Source organism: Haliaeetus leucocephalus, unplaced genomic scaffold, assembly GCF_000737465.1.
Source record: "Haliaeetus leucocephalus isolate CR32 unplaced genomic scaffold, Haliaeetus_leucocephalus-4.0 Scaffold556, whole genome shotgun sequence".
NCBI lineage: Eukaryota > Metazoa > Chordata > Aves > Accipitriformes > Accipitridae > Haliaeetus > Haliaeetus leucocephalus.
This window is the reverse complement of record NW_010972992.1, coordinates 6118589-6136593: the sequence shown is the minus strand read 5'-3', so window position 1 is coordinate 6136593 and position 18005 is coordinate 6118589. Positions and strand designations below refer to the sequence as shown.

The 18005-nt window shown below is 42.7% G+C and overlaps 1 protein-coding gene across 1 annotated transcript; it reads right to left on the bottom strand.

Annotated features, from left to right (window-relative positions):
* Positions 1-602: 602 nt before the first annotated feature.
* On the bottom strand, positions 603-17485 carry TTLL10 (tubulin tyrosine ligase-like family, member 10). The gene is made up of 12 exons (XM_010577538.1): positions 17318-17485; positions 16848-16932; positions 15667-15832; positions 14659-14777; positions 13427-13547; positions 12697-12782; positions 12302-12473; positions 10142-10313; positions 8261-8401; positions 7020-7136; positions 1980-2073; positions 603-988 (listed from the first exon to the last, which is right to left on the bottom strand). The coding sequence occupies exons 1-12, from the start codon at positions 17483-17485 to the stop codon at positions 603-605; spliced, it is 1827 nt and encodes a 608-aa protein (XP_010575840.1).
* Between the last annotated feature and the right edge of the window lie 520 nt (positions 17486-18005).

The window sequence follows — 18005 nt, the reverse complement described above, 5'->3', positions numbered from 1 at the left end:
GCATCTGAGATGTAAAAGCATTTCCTGTTGGTTTTAAACCTCTCTGCCTTCCTCCCCGTCTCCTTGGTCCCCCAAGCGTCATTGTTTCCTGCTCAGATGGTGACCTGATATGATAAGTGTGTGCTGCTGCTTGGCTGTCACCTCAACCAAATGGAAAATTGAGTCTGAATATAATGAGGTTAAATGTGCAAGGCACAGAGGATCTAATGAGTGAGGTAGCTGCATGTACAGCTGTGAATGATGGGGCGAACTGGGGGATTTCCACTGTTAAGCCTTAGTTTTAGCCTTTGCAGCTTCTCTCCCTGCCTTTTTTGTATAAGGACTTTGTATGTAAAAAGTTTGGCCTGTTTCTGGATTGCACTGGTCAGATCAACATTGTTTTTAAAGGGGATGAGTTTTAATGGGGTAACAGTTGTCTCATCTTCCTTAACCTTCCTATAATTTCTGGCTGGCTGGTTAAAGTATTACTTTCTGCAAAAAGAGCGAAGTACTTATAAAAATAGTTACTGATTTTCCAGTTGAGGTTGATACCTGCTTGTTTATATAAGGTGACAATGAGCTGGACATGCACAGCACATACAAGTTTAGCTTTTATTTTCTTTTTATGTCTTCTGAACTTGTGGAAACCCTCTTGCTCTGTGATGGTTCAGAGGGTTTTTCCATGATGGTCGGAGAGTTGCAGGTGTGGTATAGTTAGGAGTTTGTTGACAATTCTTTCTGGGCAACAAGGCAACCTTTTTTCTAGAGCAACCAGGCTTCTTGGAAGAGTTCTCCAGCACCTTGGCAGGGCTGTGACCGAAGTGGCTGGTACCGCCTGTGTGTGGCCGCAGATACTGGCCTGTACGCAGGCCAGTTCTGAGCTTCGAGGGCTGTTTCTGGCCAAGGTGTGCAGCATCCTCATGGTAGAGAAGCACAAAACGGCAGAGTGTCTCTAAAGGCAAAACACCCTGGCCTTTGAGGCGCTTGTTGAAAACCTCAAGAACCAAATCTGGAAAAGAAGATGCAGTTGTGAGATGGTCTAAACACTCTGATCCTAAAATAGACCCAAACTGTCATGTGTATGCACAAAGCAGCTGTGTGCATGGGAAGGATGAGGAGTGGGGAGGGGGAGTGATTTTCAACCTGTGATCTGTGGCCTATTACTGTTAAGACAATTTAAAAAAAAAAAAAATAACACCCCCTACTTTTCTTGCATTCACTTCAGCCAGCTTCAGCTCCACTGGAAACATTTTAGGAAATTGTTAGGAAAAATACCGTAAAACTGCTTACAGTGCAACACAGGATATGAATACATCCCAAAATAAACATACATATGCACAGAAGGGTAACTATCTATGACAGTAAGCATAAGGAGGCTATTGCTCATACCCTTCATGCAGACATAGACTCCCCCTTTACTACTTCTCCTTGCAGATACCGTGATATCACAGAGAATCGGGTCCCCCAGGCAGGAGCAGTTCTAGTTAATGTATATCAGACTATAAGGATTTTTTCAGTCTTTGTATAGTTCACATAACAGTTGCCAGCTATATGTGTGAAGTACAGTGGGGTACTCTGGCATTTAAGCACTGCCACAGCTGTGTAAGGCATATTGTACAAACCAACTTAAATTCCTGCACATTCGGAACAACAGGCATGAGAAAAATGTGCAGGTGCAGTTTATAGGGACAGATGTTAAGATTTAGCCTTTTGTACATAAATATATGAGAAAACATCCTTAAAAATAATTGTAACTAAAACAAATTTAACCACTTATTTCTTTGTAATGGGTGCGTGGCTAAAAAGACCATAGCTTTTGCAGGTCTGCGTGGATTAGAATTTTCAGTGTCTTCTAAATTGCTTATAAACTCAGCAGTGAGATAGCTTTATTCAAAGATTGTTTTGGACCTACATCTGATATAAACAGGAGTCTTTCCTCTGACAAGCAACGGGGTGATACGATTATCTGCTGCTGGCCGCCCTATGACTTGTTCACTTACCGAGACTCTCATAGACTACAGCTGGGATGATGTCTCTCAAGGCTTTGCAGTTAGTATGCAATGCTGGGTTTGCATTCATCTCCAGAAGCCAGACCTGGGAAAGATGAATGCCAATCAGGAAACTAGGCTGGATCTCCTTAGAGTCAGAGCAATGCCCTTTTACTGACTTAGTGAACACCTTGAGAGGTAGGAGTGCTAATAAATCCCAGCAAAATCCCATAACACAGAATGCAGGCAGGACAGAATTTTCATAAGGACTGGATGAATTAAACAAAATCCCTTTTTGCATACACTTACTTACTTGAGAACACTACATATTATTTTGTGTCCCCAGCTGATGCTCTTTAGATTAACTCTTGCTCTATAGGCGTGTAAAGGCACTGTGTTTCCTAATGTACCAGTTTCCATAACAGTTTCTAGTTGAGTTTTTTTGGATACCATGAAATAAAGTTATAAGGAATCTAGGAATCATTTTGATTTGAGGTAGACATGGGATCAAAACTAAGCAAACATTGTACTGGGTTTTCAATGAACCCTTGGCCTTGATTTCCTGGGTAAGCTTTAGTTTCAGGTAGAAGCCATGTAAGATACTAATTTTACATATTTATACTAGTCTCATCTCCATTTCCCTTCGAAATGCCAAGGTGTGAAGCTACAAGCCACAGAACATGATGGTCCAGTTACAAATCTGTGTGAAACCAAACAATTGACTTGCAAGTAATTCTATTTTCTATTTCTTCTCCCTGTAGTGAGAGAAACTCATCTATTCGCTTCCTGCCTCCACCATATGGTGCTGCATTCTGTATATAACACATGTAGGAACTATTTGGCATTTTGTAATGAAGGATATTTAATCATGTAACAGCCCCAGGGGAATTTTACTCCCTTTAAATTTATTTTTAAAAATAATTTTTTTTTTCTGAAGTGGCAATGAGTTTGCTTGCAAGTACCTTTCACTTTGGCAATTTATTTTGCTAAGAATAAAATAAAACAATAATTTTCACTTATTTGAAATACTTTATTAAACAAATTAAGGGACTGGTAAGTGAGGGCACTGAAATGTCTTTTTTTTTTTTTTTTTTCCCCCCCAGTGGAGACCTGGAACAGCTGCTCAAAAAAACCTTCTTTGCAGATGCCAACAGAGGGCACCTAAGTTACATACATTTTTCCTGGCAAACTCATTCTTCTCTGTAAGTGTTCTTCCTCTTAAAAGTTCATAAGATTTTGTGCTGACAGACAAACTTAATGAACCTTTATAGTTGTCTTGATTAGGTTTTGGTTTCTTCTCCTTCAAAACAAAGAAAACTGACAAACAGGAGGAAGAAAGTTCTCTGTGATACCTATCATGCTGTTCATCTTCTATATTCTCCATTATTGTACTGTCTGAATGTCTCACAGTTTTTAAATGCTCTTAACCTCTCAACAACCAGGGCAAGTTAACAAATGCCCTTTGTTGTATTTCAGGAGGAGCAGAGAGAATAAGGCCAAGATTCACCATATCTCTGTGAATATCCATAACTGTCATGGGAATTTCATGCAGAATGAAATGCCTGTGCTTATCCCTGCATATGGCCTGCAGGTGCCTTGCTCAAAATTTCCTAGCAAACATACAAAGAAAGGAAACCAAAACCCAGAATGTCTGTCCTTCACTTTCTAACCGTGGACTGTCCTTTTTCTCTAGGCTTTTCAAGTGCTGAGAACAATGAGTTCCCTGTGGCTTTGGTCAGAAATGCTGCTCAGGATGTTTCTCAGGGATGAAGAGGTTACTGTTCCCTGCAGCCTGCCAGGACAACTCCACATTCTGTCACATCTTAAACTTGCTCTGTCAAGACATCACAGGTAGGCTTAAAAACTTTAAATATTGGGATTTGTCCATAGGTTCTTGAACAACATGCCGAATGCAGCCAGATCCTGCATTACACCAGGATCTGAGGTCTCATTTCTTGTTCTTTGTATAGTGCTAGATGCAGTGTTAGCATCTGCTGAATACTTTTTGTTTTCACCTAGTTTGATTACTATGGTAGTCGCATTGCTGTAGAACCATCCTTACAGCAGCAGTTCAGTCTTTCAAAGGAGCATTGGTTGATGAGACTAGGCTCTGTTGCGTGTTGACATGGTGGCTAACAGACAGCGTAAGACCTGTCTCAAGGGTCCTTTGCTTGCTGACATGGCAGAGGTAAGACTACTTGGTGTGCAGGAAATGCATGATTGAGCCAGAATTTTGTTCTGTTTCTGATGAAAAAACATTTAGTTAAGCTAATTGTGTGGGTCTTTGCTGGAGCTCACCGGGTAGAAGCTAAATAAACATCCTGCTGGGGTCTCAGGGACGGAGAGGGCATTGGTCCACGCTCCAAGGCTCCAAGTGACTTGATAGCCAAGACTGAATAGGAATGTGTACGTCTCTCTGCATCACACTTGTTCTTAGAGAGGATGGCTGTAATGTGCTTCAAAGCCCAAAGCTATCCACAGCAGGGCTGTCTTGTCCTGCATTTGTGTAGCAGGAGGTCTCTAGGAAGCCTGACCGCTGGCTGGAGCTTTAAGCAGCACTGAAATACCAGTCGGAAATAGGAATAAAATAACTCATTCTGTATCCTGTATGGACATAGCTGAAGCCACATGCGCAGTCACAAACCAAGCACTGGAAGGGCTACTTAGATGTAGCCAACCCAGAAAGGGACCTGCTTAGCGTTAGTGGAGACCACAGGCTAAGGCAGTGGGGTTCTGTTTTCCACAGTCTTAACAAGCTTTTATCAGATTTTTTTAATCATCATGACCTGGGGTGGGCATAACCAAGTCTACAGTATCCTTGTGGCACCTCATACTCCCAGGGTGAATGAAAAGCTATGTCATTCAAATCAAAGGAACCGTCCCTGCTTTAACTAGGGATTTGAGTGTTATCTTCATTTATGTACATCTATCACAAACTGGCAAACGGCTTATCTATGTTCAGTCTGTTCTTTACTGATAGGTAGCTGAATCCCTTTATGGCTGATAAAAAATTTACACATCTGTCTTCCCAGCATACCTCGAGAGAAGCCCTTTCACACGGCTGATGCAATGCTTTCTGAAAGCAGGTTCCTTGAGCATTTAAATGACACTGTCCTAAGCTCTGTAGTGACTTAGGCATTTACAATGCAGCACAAGGAAGCTCTAGAAAACAGTAGGAAAAAAGCCAACAACAGCAAAACCACATCCGTCACTTTTGCTCCCTCTCCTCTTAAAGTACTTCATTCTTTTCTCAGCTTACATATGAAGATGCAAAGCTCTACAGAAAGCTGTGGTTTCTCAGCAGGGCCTGCTTTCATAGTCTATGCTTCTAAGAACTCTGAGGCAGGAAAGACACCTTCCAAAGACTGAATCAGGATGCTACAGGGCCTTCAAGAATTTTTAGGAATGATGCTAGGGTCATTTATATCTCAGATAAATAAAGAGGAGGGCAAGGCATGATGAGCTATAGGACTGATCATATAAGACCATGTTAAATCGGCATAAAGCAGATTCTACACATGTCGTGAAATAGGATGACAAGGAGAATAAGGCTGTCGTGTATTACAGGTGGAGAGGACAGGATGTCAGACCAGGAACTGTAATGTCAGCCCACAGAAAACGGGGAGTTTGCTGCACTGACCAGTGCTAACTGTGGTTTGAAGCTGTCAGTGCTGCGTCCAGCTGCTGTACACTGCCTCTGCAGGGAGTGTACAGGCGTCTCTTGATGCAGCACTGCACCAATAAAAAAGTAGGTTTGTTGCTCCCCAGCAGGGCCAAGAAAACATGAACAAATCTATGCTAGACAAATGCCTAAATTTCCACATTACTCTCTCTCAAAGGGTAGTTCCAGGTTCCAACTCACTCTGTCACCACTACGTGTTCAGAAATCCTCATCATTCTCATAGATAATACTTGTCAAGAAACAGATTTTGTTTATCTCTCCAGATGTAAAATACATGGGGATGTAATTGTCTTTAAACGCTGTAGTTCTTAACTAGCCAAGTAGGAATTGCCACAATAGAGTGATACTGGATCTTCTATTCTACTTAAAGTTTACACAGCCAGGGCTTTGCATGCCAACGTTGCAAAAGACAATTCACACTGAAATTTGAGAAGCACCAGTTTCTATGTCTTTGCCATTTATTCTCCCTTGCCATTGACTTCCTGTACAAAGGAGTCTATTGTTCAGGTGCCTTACCCACTGCTGCATACATTAATTCTATTCTTTCATAGGGTTTGCTGTTCTTGCTGTCCTTTGCTGGAATATGTTTGAGTTCCTTTCTGCTTTAGCAACAGTAGAATCTGCCAGATGGCTTTCTGTTATGTTTAGGCCAGGTGCTTTTGAAGGACAGTGCTGCATTGAAAGCACCTCGATCACTGTATTTAACATTTCCCTTTCCCTTTCTTCTGGCTTTTCTCATCTGTGTTTCATTCACTCTTTACAAGTTTGCGTTGTAATTCTAGTAGATTTTATAGACTCAGTGGGCTGACCTATTGCAAAATGGTGAATCTACAGTGAACATGGAGATGCTGATGCTGAAATCTGAATTGATAATGACTCATTCTTCAGTATGGTGAGGACGAGTTCTTTATCACCTTTGATGGTCACTTAGCTAGTGTAAATCAGTATACTTCATGTGATGTTAGAGGCATTACAGAGTGATTTATGCTAGCTGATCATCTGGCATGTTTGGTTTCTGGAGAAAGAAAAGACCGAGTGGGCATTAAAATTCCCACGCTTTTCACTATGACCTCCACTTCCCTGTGAAAATTCTGCGCAGAACAGTTTCATCTGTAGTAAGTAGTATTTTTCTTCCCATCCTAAGCTGTTAATGCCAGGGTTTCTCTGTGCAGTAAGTGTGCAGGCAGTATCTGTGCCATGTCTTGGTGCTGGACAATGGAACTGGAGGAAAAAAATGAATCCTGCACTTCATAGCTGACTGACTGCTCTATTTAATTCCTAGCACCAGAGCCTGTGTCAACCATGCTATACTGCTGGCATTGGACATCTGGCCAATATTGTACTTGGTATTTGATGATATGTATTCGTACCTTAAAGTTTTCATCAATTAAAAAGTCACAGCCGATGAGGTCAAAGTAGCCCAGTTTGCAATCCAGTTTGTGCTTGGCTGCCAGGAAGCACTGCAACATGATCTGCTGCATCCTTTTCTGAAAGAGAAGACAGGGAGTGGTGGTAACTGATCATTGTGAATGCCAAGGGCATAGGAGTCACTGCAAGTCATAGGTGTCCTCTTGGTTTAGGGACCTTTTTCCTTCCCCTGCCTCCAGCAGAGCTCCTCTCTAGACTTGGAAGAGTGTTGCATTTTGCAGACCATGTGTCTGTCCACTTTGCCTTGTTTGAAACCCCCTCTTGAACATGGTTCTCCAGACCGCTGTGGTACAGTGCTTGCAGTAGGTGAGGCAAAGTTCCACTCAATTTGGAGTTGAAATGCGCAGTGGGGAACTTCAGCATGAAGAGAGAGACCATAAAGTTGGCTGAAAAGTTTCGGATCCCCTGAGAAATTTGGCAAATTCAACTAGATCTGCTTTTGAGCTGTTTTGCTGAACAAAAACATAGTTCAACAAAGTTTTTAGCTTTTAAATTCTCTTTGTATTTGGCTTTAAACTACAGTGTTTCCAAAATTAACCTGAGAAAGCTGTGTCCTCTGCCTTTTTCATTTTCAAGTCATGTGGAGAACTGAAGCATCATTAGACTCAGGCAGATGAAATGGAAGTCTCAGGGACTCAGATAGTTTCTTTGTTTCTTCAGTGAGACAGGAAGATGGTAAGAAATCAAGCCAGTTGAGTTGTCTTATCTCTCCTCCATGGTAACACAAGATCTAAGGCCCCGACATGATTTTCATGTGGCAAAATCAGATGGAAAGTGAATGATGAGACCAATTCAGACAGGAAAGAAACCACTGAAAGTGGTTTAGTCCCTTTTCAGGCTAAGACCTGTCAGGCTGGAGAGCTCTCTAATGTGTACTGTATTTTTTAATGCAGGGCCACAGCATTGGGCCAGGAATGTGAAGACTATAATTGCATTTTTATAGCTAGCATTTACATTCACATTCTCTTTCCCAGCTGTTTGCCCATTTTATTAAAATTACACTTCTTTGTGTCTTCACTTCTGTGTTTAGCATCTGCAGATAAACAGTTACCGTGGGACCATCAATACCTTCTTACGCAGCGTATGTGTGTCCTTGGGAGCTCCAGTGAACTGATGGGTTTTCTCCCTATTCCTGTCACCCTAATTAGGCAGACTAGCACACCATACACTTGCTTGCACTTACAGTAAACACAGTGAAAACCCAGTCTTTGGGGAGGCCATTGGTTTTTCTGAACTTCTCATTAACGTAGCTGTTGAAGTGCTCCATCCGCCAAACTGTCTCATCTTTCAGCTGGCTGTACAGGGAGTTCTTCTTCTGCATGTACTGTGAGGTGGGGAAACAGAGCAAAGGGAGGATTAGATTTCTGGCAGTGAAGAGTAACTGGGAGCCAGTTTACATGGCAGACAGTCAGCTACCCTGAGTTGTTCCAGGCATCTGGAGTTGGGAAGGACCCCAGGATCAAGTTATAGAGGTGGAGGGAATAGAGCCCCTCACTAGCAGAGCTAAACCTGAGCAAATGTCCCAACTCCCATTGTACAGCACTGCCACAGGCAGAAATATGCCTGACCCACATGGACGCTGTAGAGACAATTACCCAAGGTCTCTGTCAAAGCAGTGTTTGTTTTTGAGTCATAGTCATGATGTGCTTCGGACTAAATCCGGTTTCAGTGTCTGTCTGCCTAGTACTGTCCTAGAGGAGAGTACATCTGGGAGAGATGGATGGATGGATGTATCCACAGAGGAAACCAAGGTGAGGGCTTCTCTATTCCGCTGTCTCATTAATCCCTGTGGCAGGTGGAGTTTATCAGTGCTGGGGTATTTACATTGTTCGATCAAAGGCAAGTCCCCTTTATCTGTGAAACAGCTGGCCTTGGCTGCAACTCCATCTGCGGGACGGTTACTGTGAGGTTGCAAAGCTTTTGGTTAGTGATGCTGTCTCTGCTGCCTCTTGTCTTTTGGAAATACAGTCGGAAAATGGCTGATTCCAGGTGGAATGAAAGGATAGGAAGGGAATGAGAGCAGAATCAACTGTAATTTGGAGAAGTCTGCCCTATTACCAGCTGCTCCTGTAAATTTCATTTCCCTCCTCCCAGCAGGAACCCAGATAATTTATGTTCTGCTTATAAACACCTGTCCTTTGTTTAGTATCACTCGTGCCATGGGATCCTACCCCAGCACCTGAATTCCCCTGAGGATAGCTCTCTTAGCTGAGCAAACAAACTATTCCAGGAAAACAAGTGGCATACTGATAATACCATATATTGCAGGAAGCAGCTACGATCTGCTGTCCTGAACTGCACTTCTACAGGAACTGTAAAACTTCAGCTGAAGTGGGCTTGTCTGATACCTCTCTAATGTGTATTTTGCTAGTTCTCAGAACACAGCATGACTCTGGGAGAAGGGCTTTAAAAGGAAACTGTTGTCTTCCCTCTGATTCTTTCAATTCTCTTTCATCAGGGCCAGTTCTAACTACTGAAGGGCCTCATTTGAAGTGAAAACTCAGGTAGATCTGAGCAAGGAAGGCTTCTATTTTGTATGACAAGAGATGTATGGGGGTACAAGCCAGAACAGTCTCGTTCTGTTAGAGCTCTCATTTGAGAAGCAAGACGAGGAAAGATGGAGATTTAAGGATGATGACTCTTGAAGAACACATCTGCATCTTACATCATTGTGATTATTGTATTTAAGCACAACAGGATCAGCAAAATCCTTAGCCAAGATTAAGGCTCCTTTGTGCTAGGTAGCTGCAATCAAAGGCTTCTTGCCCTAAGAAGCTTATGGTTTACAGATACATGAGAGAACAGTGGCAGGAAAAAGAGGCCCAGGCAGAGAAATTGTCCGGTTAAGCAGAGAACTCGTCCATGGCAGAGAACAGAACCTGATCTGGTACTGCTTCTGCTCAGCCTTGTTGCCATGCCTGACCGTAAGCCCATGTCCGTTTCCTGGCTGCAGGGATTTTGCATGCATGAGGCATTTATTTTTAGCCTTTCAAAAGTCTTTTTTGCTTCCTATCTCTGTCAACCACACCCTCCCCTTCTTCTGAACTAAGTGACCTTAGTTTACCTGATTGGTCAGATGCACAGTCAGATCATCAGAAGCGGCATCATAATTGACACAGGTCAACCTGATGTAACCTTGGGCAAAAAATAACACGTATGGTGCTGTGCAGGCAATGAGGAGATAAGACCGGACATCAAACTTCTTCCCTTCCAGGAGCAGAGGCTGGTGAATATACCTGTGAGAGCAGTATTTCAACACGCGTCATGAACAGGCAGCCATAATACATGGCAATTCAAAGCTCACACAACCCCCCCCAGCCAGTTCGTTTCTCACCACAGAACTAATGAACCTCTTTGTCCCTTTTCCACCACTGGTTTTAAGGGGAGTGGCAGCAGAGGATGCCTGGAGGAGAGGCTGGAAATGCTAGAAACAGCTTTTTTCAAGAGGAATAGAAGCTGTGGGAGTGTCGGGAGCAGGAGATAATTAAAGATTTACTAATATTTACTGGAGAATATACGCAGTTTATGTCTGAACACAAAGAGCCCTTCATACAGAACCACTGCTTTTATTCCAGAGTGGTGTAATCTGGGAACTGTTTCCCTTTATCATCAAAGATTGCGGGATGTCTACATAAATAACAAGGCTGTGCTGTTAAAACAATCAATGCTATAACAACAGTTTCCAAAGGAATATGGAGCCTCATTCTTCAGAGTATAAGCCATTCCTCACTAACAGAAATCAAGATGAGGTCTAAGATAGGGCCCAACCACTTCTGCCCCTGGCACTGCTGCTTGTCCATGTCAAAGACCACATATTGGTCTAACTAAGGCTCTTGGTCTGATTTTGTCAGGCAGTCGTTGTTTTGCTCCATATACTGGCTGCTGCATAAACACAGTCCAGCCTATTTCAGAAAGCCTGTAAGACCATCATTCTAGTTTAGCATTTTACAAATCTCTCTTACCCTTTTCAATGAGGCCAACTATTCCTTTGTTATGAAAAGACATGTTTGGATGAACGTAAGCAGAGACTATTGCTTGCTTTGGCTAAGGAAGCTCTTGGAAAGGTTGCTGTGTGCTGTGTTCTCTTGCAGCATAAAGATGCCAAGCCATGATAGCAGAATGTCAGGGAAGTGGCAGAGGGTCAGTGTGAGGAATTGGTATCACCACTTTGCCAGGACACGCAGTGATCACTACATGGCAAAATGTGCTTTTGCTATGCCAATGCTACAGCATTGTCACGAGTGTATCACGTTGTCATTGCTGGCATGTCATGACAATGCCAGGCGAAGTCATGCATGTGTGGGCACCGTGAAGTTTAGAGTGCCCTGTATGCCTAGCTGTGTACACCAAAGGCAGGATCAAAGGCATCTGGGAACTGCAGCTCCTAGGATAAATAATGAAAACATCTTTTTTGCATTTCTCTTTGAAAGTTCTATTCATTCATCTCAAAGCACTGAATTGATTTAATTATAATGCATTCCTCAATTGAGGGAGGGACACTGAGGCAAAGGGAAGTTAAGCGAGTTGTGTAACAGTAAGCAAGTAACGTTCAGTAGCTGAAACTGTTCTCGTGGCTTCTGCTGCTGTATTTTTCTCTTCCTTTTTCTGCTGTTCTACTCCTCTACAAAATGTTCTAGCAATGGCTGAGAGGGTATATGTTCTACAAAGAAGAACTTGCATGGTTCATTTATTCATGCAAGGAATAAAAAATAAAACAACCCCAACCCAAAATTTCAGTGACTGCTAGCCACTGCCTGTTGATTGAGGTCTAGACATCTGCAGCATTGAGGCAGAGTTAAGAAGATACTTGGAAGGCTTTCTTGGGTTGCATGGAGCAGGTATTGCAGCTGTATGATTTGTAAAATGCTAGCTTTGTATAAGAAGCTGGGATAATAGCTAATTTAAATTGCTTTGCACAAGGCTTTATGTGTAGAACTCACGTACAGAACTGTAGCATCAGGGCTTTTGAAGTCATTCTTAAATTACCAGACAAAGGTAAACTCAAATCTCTCTGATGACAAAGATCTACCTTGAAATGACTTAAGTGCGGATGCAAGACAGACTAACCAGAGAAATAGCCTCTCTCCCACAAAATGAAATCTCATAGGTTGATGAGATGTGGTGTAACCACATTAAATACCTGTGGAACAATTCAGCTCTCTGAGGCCAGTGTCCTTAATCAAGCACACTACTCACACATGAATTCCCAGGCTTCAGTCTCTACCTTTGCACTATTCTTGCCTGGGGAGCCTTGTATGGCACCCTCTTATTGAGTAGGTATTCCTCAGTGCTGTGGAGCTTGGCTCGAAGGGTGTTGACAGCAGCTGGATTTTTAAGCAGGAAGATTCCTCGACCTTGGTTAGAGCAACTTGGTTTGCAGATCCAAATCTGTTCTTCTGCAGAGAGAAGAATGAGTCTGTTATAGTAATGTGTGTGGTATGAAACACCGATGTGCCCGCTAGTGGGCTCTGAAAACTGCTCCCTTGAACATGTGTGTATATATGTGTGTTTATACGTACGTATAGATATCAATTATTATTACTGTGTATACTTTTATGAACATTTCAGAGGATCACACAGCTATTTAAATTGATTGCCATGATGATTAAGATAATTCACCTTTGTAAAGCTCAAAAAAAGCATTTCTCTCATCTGTTAAGTCCAGGCGAAAAGATTCTGGGAAGAATTCTTCCATCTTCAGTAACCTACAGGAGAATCAAATAGAAATTGAAAACCCTATCCAAGATGTTCATTCCTCTGTTACTTTCAGAAAGGATGGCTGCAAGTAGAAACTTAAGAAATGGCTTTTTTTTCCTGCTTGTGAACAGTTGTGTGTTTGTATATGTTTTTCCTGAGCTACCTCATTCCATAAGCTTTCAAGAATATATGTTAGCCTTAAGGCATTCTTCTTATGCTCAGTTTTTTGAAAACTAGTTGAGATGGCTGCAGGTAACCGTGGTACAGGATTGTCACTTGGTTTTTTGGTAGGTGAAAAATAAAGGAGCAGAAATGGCAATAAGCTTCTCTTACATTTACAGTGTCTATGGCACAGGAAGTTGTGGCCTTTCCAGCAGGACGATGTACCCAAAACAGAGGAATTACTATGACTGTTGTCTTTGGGGGACCTGGCACTCCTACAACTCCAGACACAGAGAAAGAAGAAATTCTCTCTGATGTATATACTTCGGGGAAAAAAGTGATTTTTCTAGAAGATAAGAAAGAAATAAAACCCCATATACTTTGTATCCTGTACTGTTATGCATCCGGAAGAAACTGGTTCTTTGTTTATGTGTTCTCACTTTCTGTTGGCGTGTTTCTGGTCAAGGTTCAAAGAGGTGAGAGTTCTTACTTGGAATTAGAGCTCCTACTGATCCTTTTGATCATCCGCTGTTGCTCTCTCAGGCAGCATAAAAGCCCTATCTTACTGGTAAGGACCCCGTTGTTGGGAATCTGGTAGAGAAGCTGTTCACCTGTATGAGAAAACAAAAAAGCGCTTACCCTCATTGTCCCATGCAGCAGAATGTGGAGGATGAAGCTGACTTTGTCACTGTTGACTTTCACCAATTTGCTTTAAGGCAGTAGTGACAACTCACAGAGCAGTGAAAACACTTGCTGTAAATGTATTTCTGTCCAACGTCGTAGTGGAACAAACAGTCCCGATGGGACTTCATGAAATTGTGCATCCCTTGCTCACTCCAGAGGTGTCACTGCCATCGTACCATTCCAGCTGCAGAATTGCATTGAAATGTAGCCTATCTGCACCGCTGTATATTAGACCGACTGCTGTAATGGTACAGCCTGACAAATAGCCACCAAATTGCCATCAGAGCTGGCAGGAGGGGAAAGGCAGCTGCTGTACGTGGACTGGTAGGGAAGCGATAACACAATGCCTTGGCCACAGGAAAGCCCGCAGCTCTGTGCCGTGATGCTCAGGCTTGCCAGGGCACAGGTCTTGACCAGCTCCCAGAAGTAAAGGAATTGCCTCAGGGGCTGTGCTTAGGGAGTTTTTTGTTTGTTATGCAAAGTACCTCTCTGAGGGTGCCAGCCAGAGGCATTGTTGTGGGAGTCCTTGATTTTATGCTTTTCTGGTGGGAAAGCTGGCTGGACCCTGTGAAGTCAGGATGCACTGATGAGAGTGCAGTTCAGAAAGTTGCTTGCTGAGACAGTGGAGTAGTTTGGCTTTTAGTGACTCTTTTCTCCCTAGATAGAGATAGCTGGGCCTGGGTTTTGTGGGGTGACCCATCTTGAGCTTACTTTACTTCTCTCTGTAAGTGCACCCTTCCTTTTCTCCTCTCCTCACCTCCACTGTGGGGAGCGTGGTGTTTAAATCTCTGTACTGCTCATTTCACTAAGTTCATTTCAATGGTATCTTTTCTCCCAAAGCTGTTTTCTTGTCTAAAGCCCTTTCTTTCATCACCACGGCAAACCAGCTCTGATGTCCCCTCTGAGGTCTGCCAAGAAGTTGAGGTTACCTGTTTCCCCTACCCCCAAGTGACCTCCTCTGTCCTGGGAGTCACAAGTCCAGCATTCTCAAGTTTTTCCCACCACCCTCTCCCACTCAAGGCCCACAGGCATCTCTACCTTCTTTGAAATGGTAATAGGTCTCTCGGCACTTGATTTCACACCATTTCAGTGCATAATCCTCTCTTCCGTTGTCATAGATACGCTGCCAGCCTCTACTCTGGCAATAGATGCTCACACTGCATAAGGAAAACAAAATAGAAAAGTAGCCTCCCTTCTATTAACAAATTGTTAGCTCATATCCCTTGAACTCCTAATAATTTTCTCTGGGAGCCTGACCTAACATGCCCAGAAACCCCTGGGTGGGGGATAAGATGGGAAGCATTAATTAGAATGGCCCTAGTGGACCTGCTGGTGTGAACTTGAGAGGGTGGGGGGAGTAACTGAGGATGCTAAGAGCATTATGATTCAGCAGCTCTAATGAGAACTTTTACCATTTCAGCAGGGCTTTTCCAATTAGGATGCAACTGGTACCCATGGAATGGAAATGTTCAGGGTCCAGTCTTAATAAGGAGCCTCTCCCCTGAGGAGTTTAGGGAGAGATGACAAGTAGCACTAGAAAAAGCTGTTTGTAGACAAAACTATGAAAAGATAGCAAGGAAAGTGCTATTTGCTGCAGAGATTCTGTGATGCTTGCTGGTGACAACTTCTAGAGAAGAATGCCAATGTGCTGGAAAGAATTCAGAAAGGAATGAATGGAACTTCTGATCTGACAATTTTTCTTGGGCAGAAATCTCTTACTTTTCGCTTGTTTTACATTTAGCACGCCAGAACGTTGATCAACAACAGTGGTTCCTAGCTCTACTGATGAAGAACCAGAGAAACTTTCAGTAAGCAAATACAAGTATTTTGTTACTTTGCAAAGATATAGTAGACGGCTTCTTTACCACTGGTGGCCTTCCAGTGGATACTTTCTATTTAATTTACCTTTAAACAGTTTCCCAGGTGTACCACTCCAAAAAGCCAGCAAATCAAAGGAAAATTATTTGAGGCCAATGGATAACATTGCATGACTTCATATATGGTTATACTACTGTACCTGTCAGTCTGCTGAGAGGACCTACTTACAGCCCAGCTCCATTAGATCCGCTGATATAAAAATATGGTCCTTGTCCCATTGGTACTTTTGGTATCTTTTCTTCTGGCTGTTTTTCTTGAGGGCATGCCTTACCCTGTGTTCTCTTCTCATTAGACTTGGCTTTGTCAAGCTCTGCTTCAGAGTTGGTAGAAGTAGCTGCAAAATTGGAAATGGAGAAACTTCAGATGATCTGGGACCTTCCTCATAAAATCCACATCCAGAAAGACAGCTGTTACGGAAGAAAATACTGTAAGGTAAGGGACCGCTTCAATTGGTTTTGTAGCCATCACTAGGGGCATTGTCTGAAAACAATTCAGAAATTATTGCTAATGTAACGTGGTGGCAGGTACCATGGTAGATTAAGTGGAAATATAATAAAATACACTCCAACCAGCCCTAGTCTGTCAATGCTAAATGGCATTCTCTCACCTGACAGGCCTCTGCTTCGCAGGACTTTCTCAGATATCTTGTCTAGGTGAGTCTCAGTTCTGCCCAAAGCTGAGCACAAATCATTCCAGCTATTCAGATGGAAAGCTGGGGGTGGCTATGGGAGATTCTGATAGACTGCAAGGTCTAGAGAGGTGTGGAGGTACAAAGGGAGAAGGGCAAGAAGAGCCTCCTAAAAAGTGTTAGCCATACACCGTATATTGAAATAGATATTATTTCAACTGTTAAAGCCTGTAGGAATTTTGACAAGCCCGGGATGTGACAGCTCTGACAGCTCTGAGGTCCCCCTGAGAGGCAGCTACAAAGTGGAATGGCACACATAAACTGTGGTGACAATAACTGAAGGGGGAGGAATGGGAAACACCCTGCTTCAAATTGGTAACTAATCACATCAGGCTTGCAATCATTCTGTTACTTATTCTCAGACCCCAGGGCTCAAAAGCTGGTGAATCTGTAGGGGATAATAATTTTTTTTTCAGTACAAAGTTAATGGGATCTGCCTAACTAGTAAGTGCTGCTGGGCTATTTGTGGAGGAGAATGTCAGAGCTCGTATCTAGCGTTAGAAGTTGTGAAGAACTTTAACTTCTTGGCCTTCTAGGAATGATAAAACTAAACTGAAAACACCACTTCCAGATCTTCCTCTGTCAAGAGGTTTCACTGTATAATACATAGCAAAAACTTTTCTTTTGCAAGGCAAAATGAGACTCCATGACTTTTCCCCACCATCCCCATGCTTTGTCCGTGTTTCAGGTCTTTGATGTTCTACGTATAGCACAGTCAATTCTCTGGTGCAGTCTGCAATCATGTTCTAAAGCATAAAGATGCTTCAAAGCAGCTCACCCTGACAGAGATATAGGCCCAGAGGTCCAACACTGCGCTTTATAATGTGTTTAACTGAAGTAGCAAAACTTGTTCAGGGTCTTGCCTGATACAAGACTGATACTAGACTGTCATATGCTGTGGTGCTGGTGGAAAAAAATGTGGTATGTGAGCAATTTCTATCTGATCAATCTTCACATTGTTTAAATGTTCTCAAAACAGATCAATGACATTATAGTGCATAAATGAGATGAAGGACATGATCGGTTTGGAACTTGAATCACTTTTGGATATGAATGAAAGAATGGCCAGTAATGGGAAATTTTATTTTGAATATGGTTGGTGGTAAAGGACTTCGAAAGGGCAAACTGTACGGTTTCAGAAGTGGTGTCTGATGTAATGACGTCATCATCCTCAAAACCATTGCTGGATTTATTATCCGTTATCTTAGTCTTAGCAAGAAAGTTCTGTTCATGGTCTAATTTCTCAGCTGGTAACTCATAGGAATTGTGAGTCTGGTGCTTGCTTCCACAACAGCTCATGACTACTTCCGTAAATAGCATTTGGGATATTGATACCCATACCACTGGCTCCAGACCTACGGAAACCATACAAAGGCTTAATACTTCCAGGGGCTGAGAAACTAGGCCTCTGGTTTCTCTTTAACTTGGGTGTGCACAAAACTTTGGGGAACAGTAAAGCCTGTGAATAGAAGAAAAAGTCCACTCTGTCCTGGTTCTGTTCCCACTGGAATTAGGTGGTGGCAGGGACGGAGGGAGCAGGAAGCAGATGGCAAGACTGGCGTTATCTACTCTTTGGACTGTTCTTTTATTGTTATTTGTTATCCTGTGATCGCGTGACTAAAAAACTTCTATCTCAATGACAAAACTCCTTTGACTTAAGTGGCGCAAAGGCACTGGGCGTTGTTATCTCTCATAATTTACAAGCGCTCGTTTTATGCCTTCGTTGCACTCCACCTACGAACACAGGTGCAGCCCACAGTGAAGTCTGTGCCCACAGTTTTTGGATTTCCCAGCAGGCTCCCACACCTGGTTCAGTTTG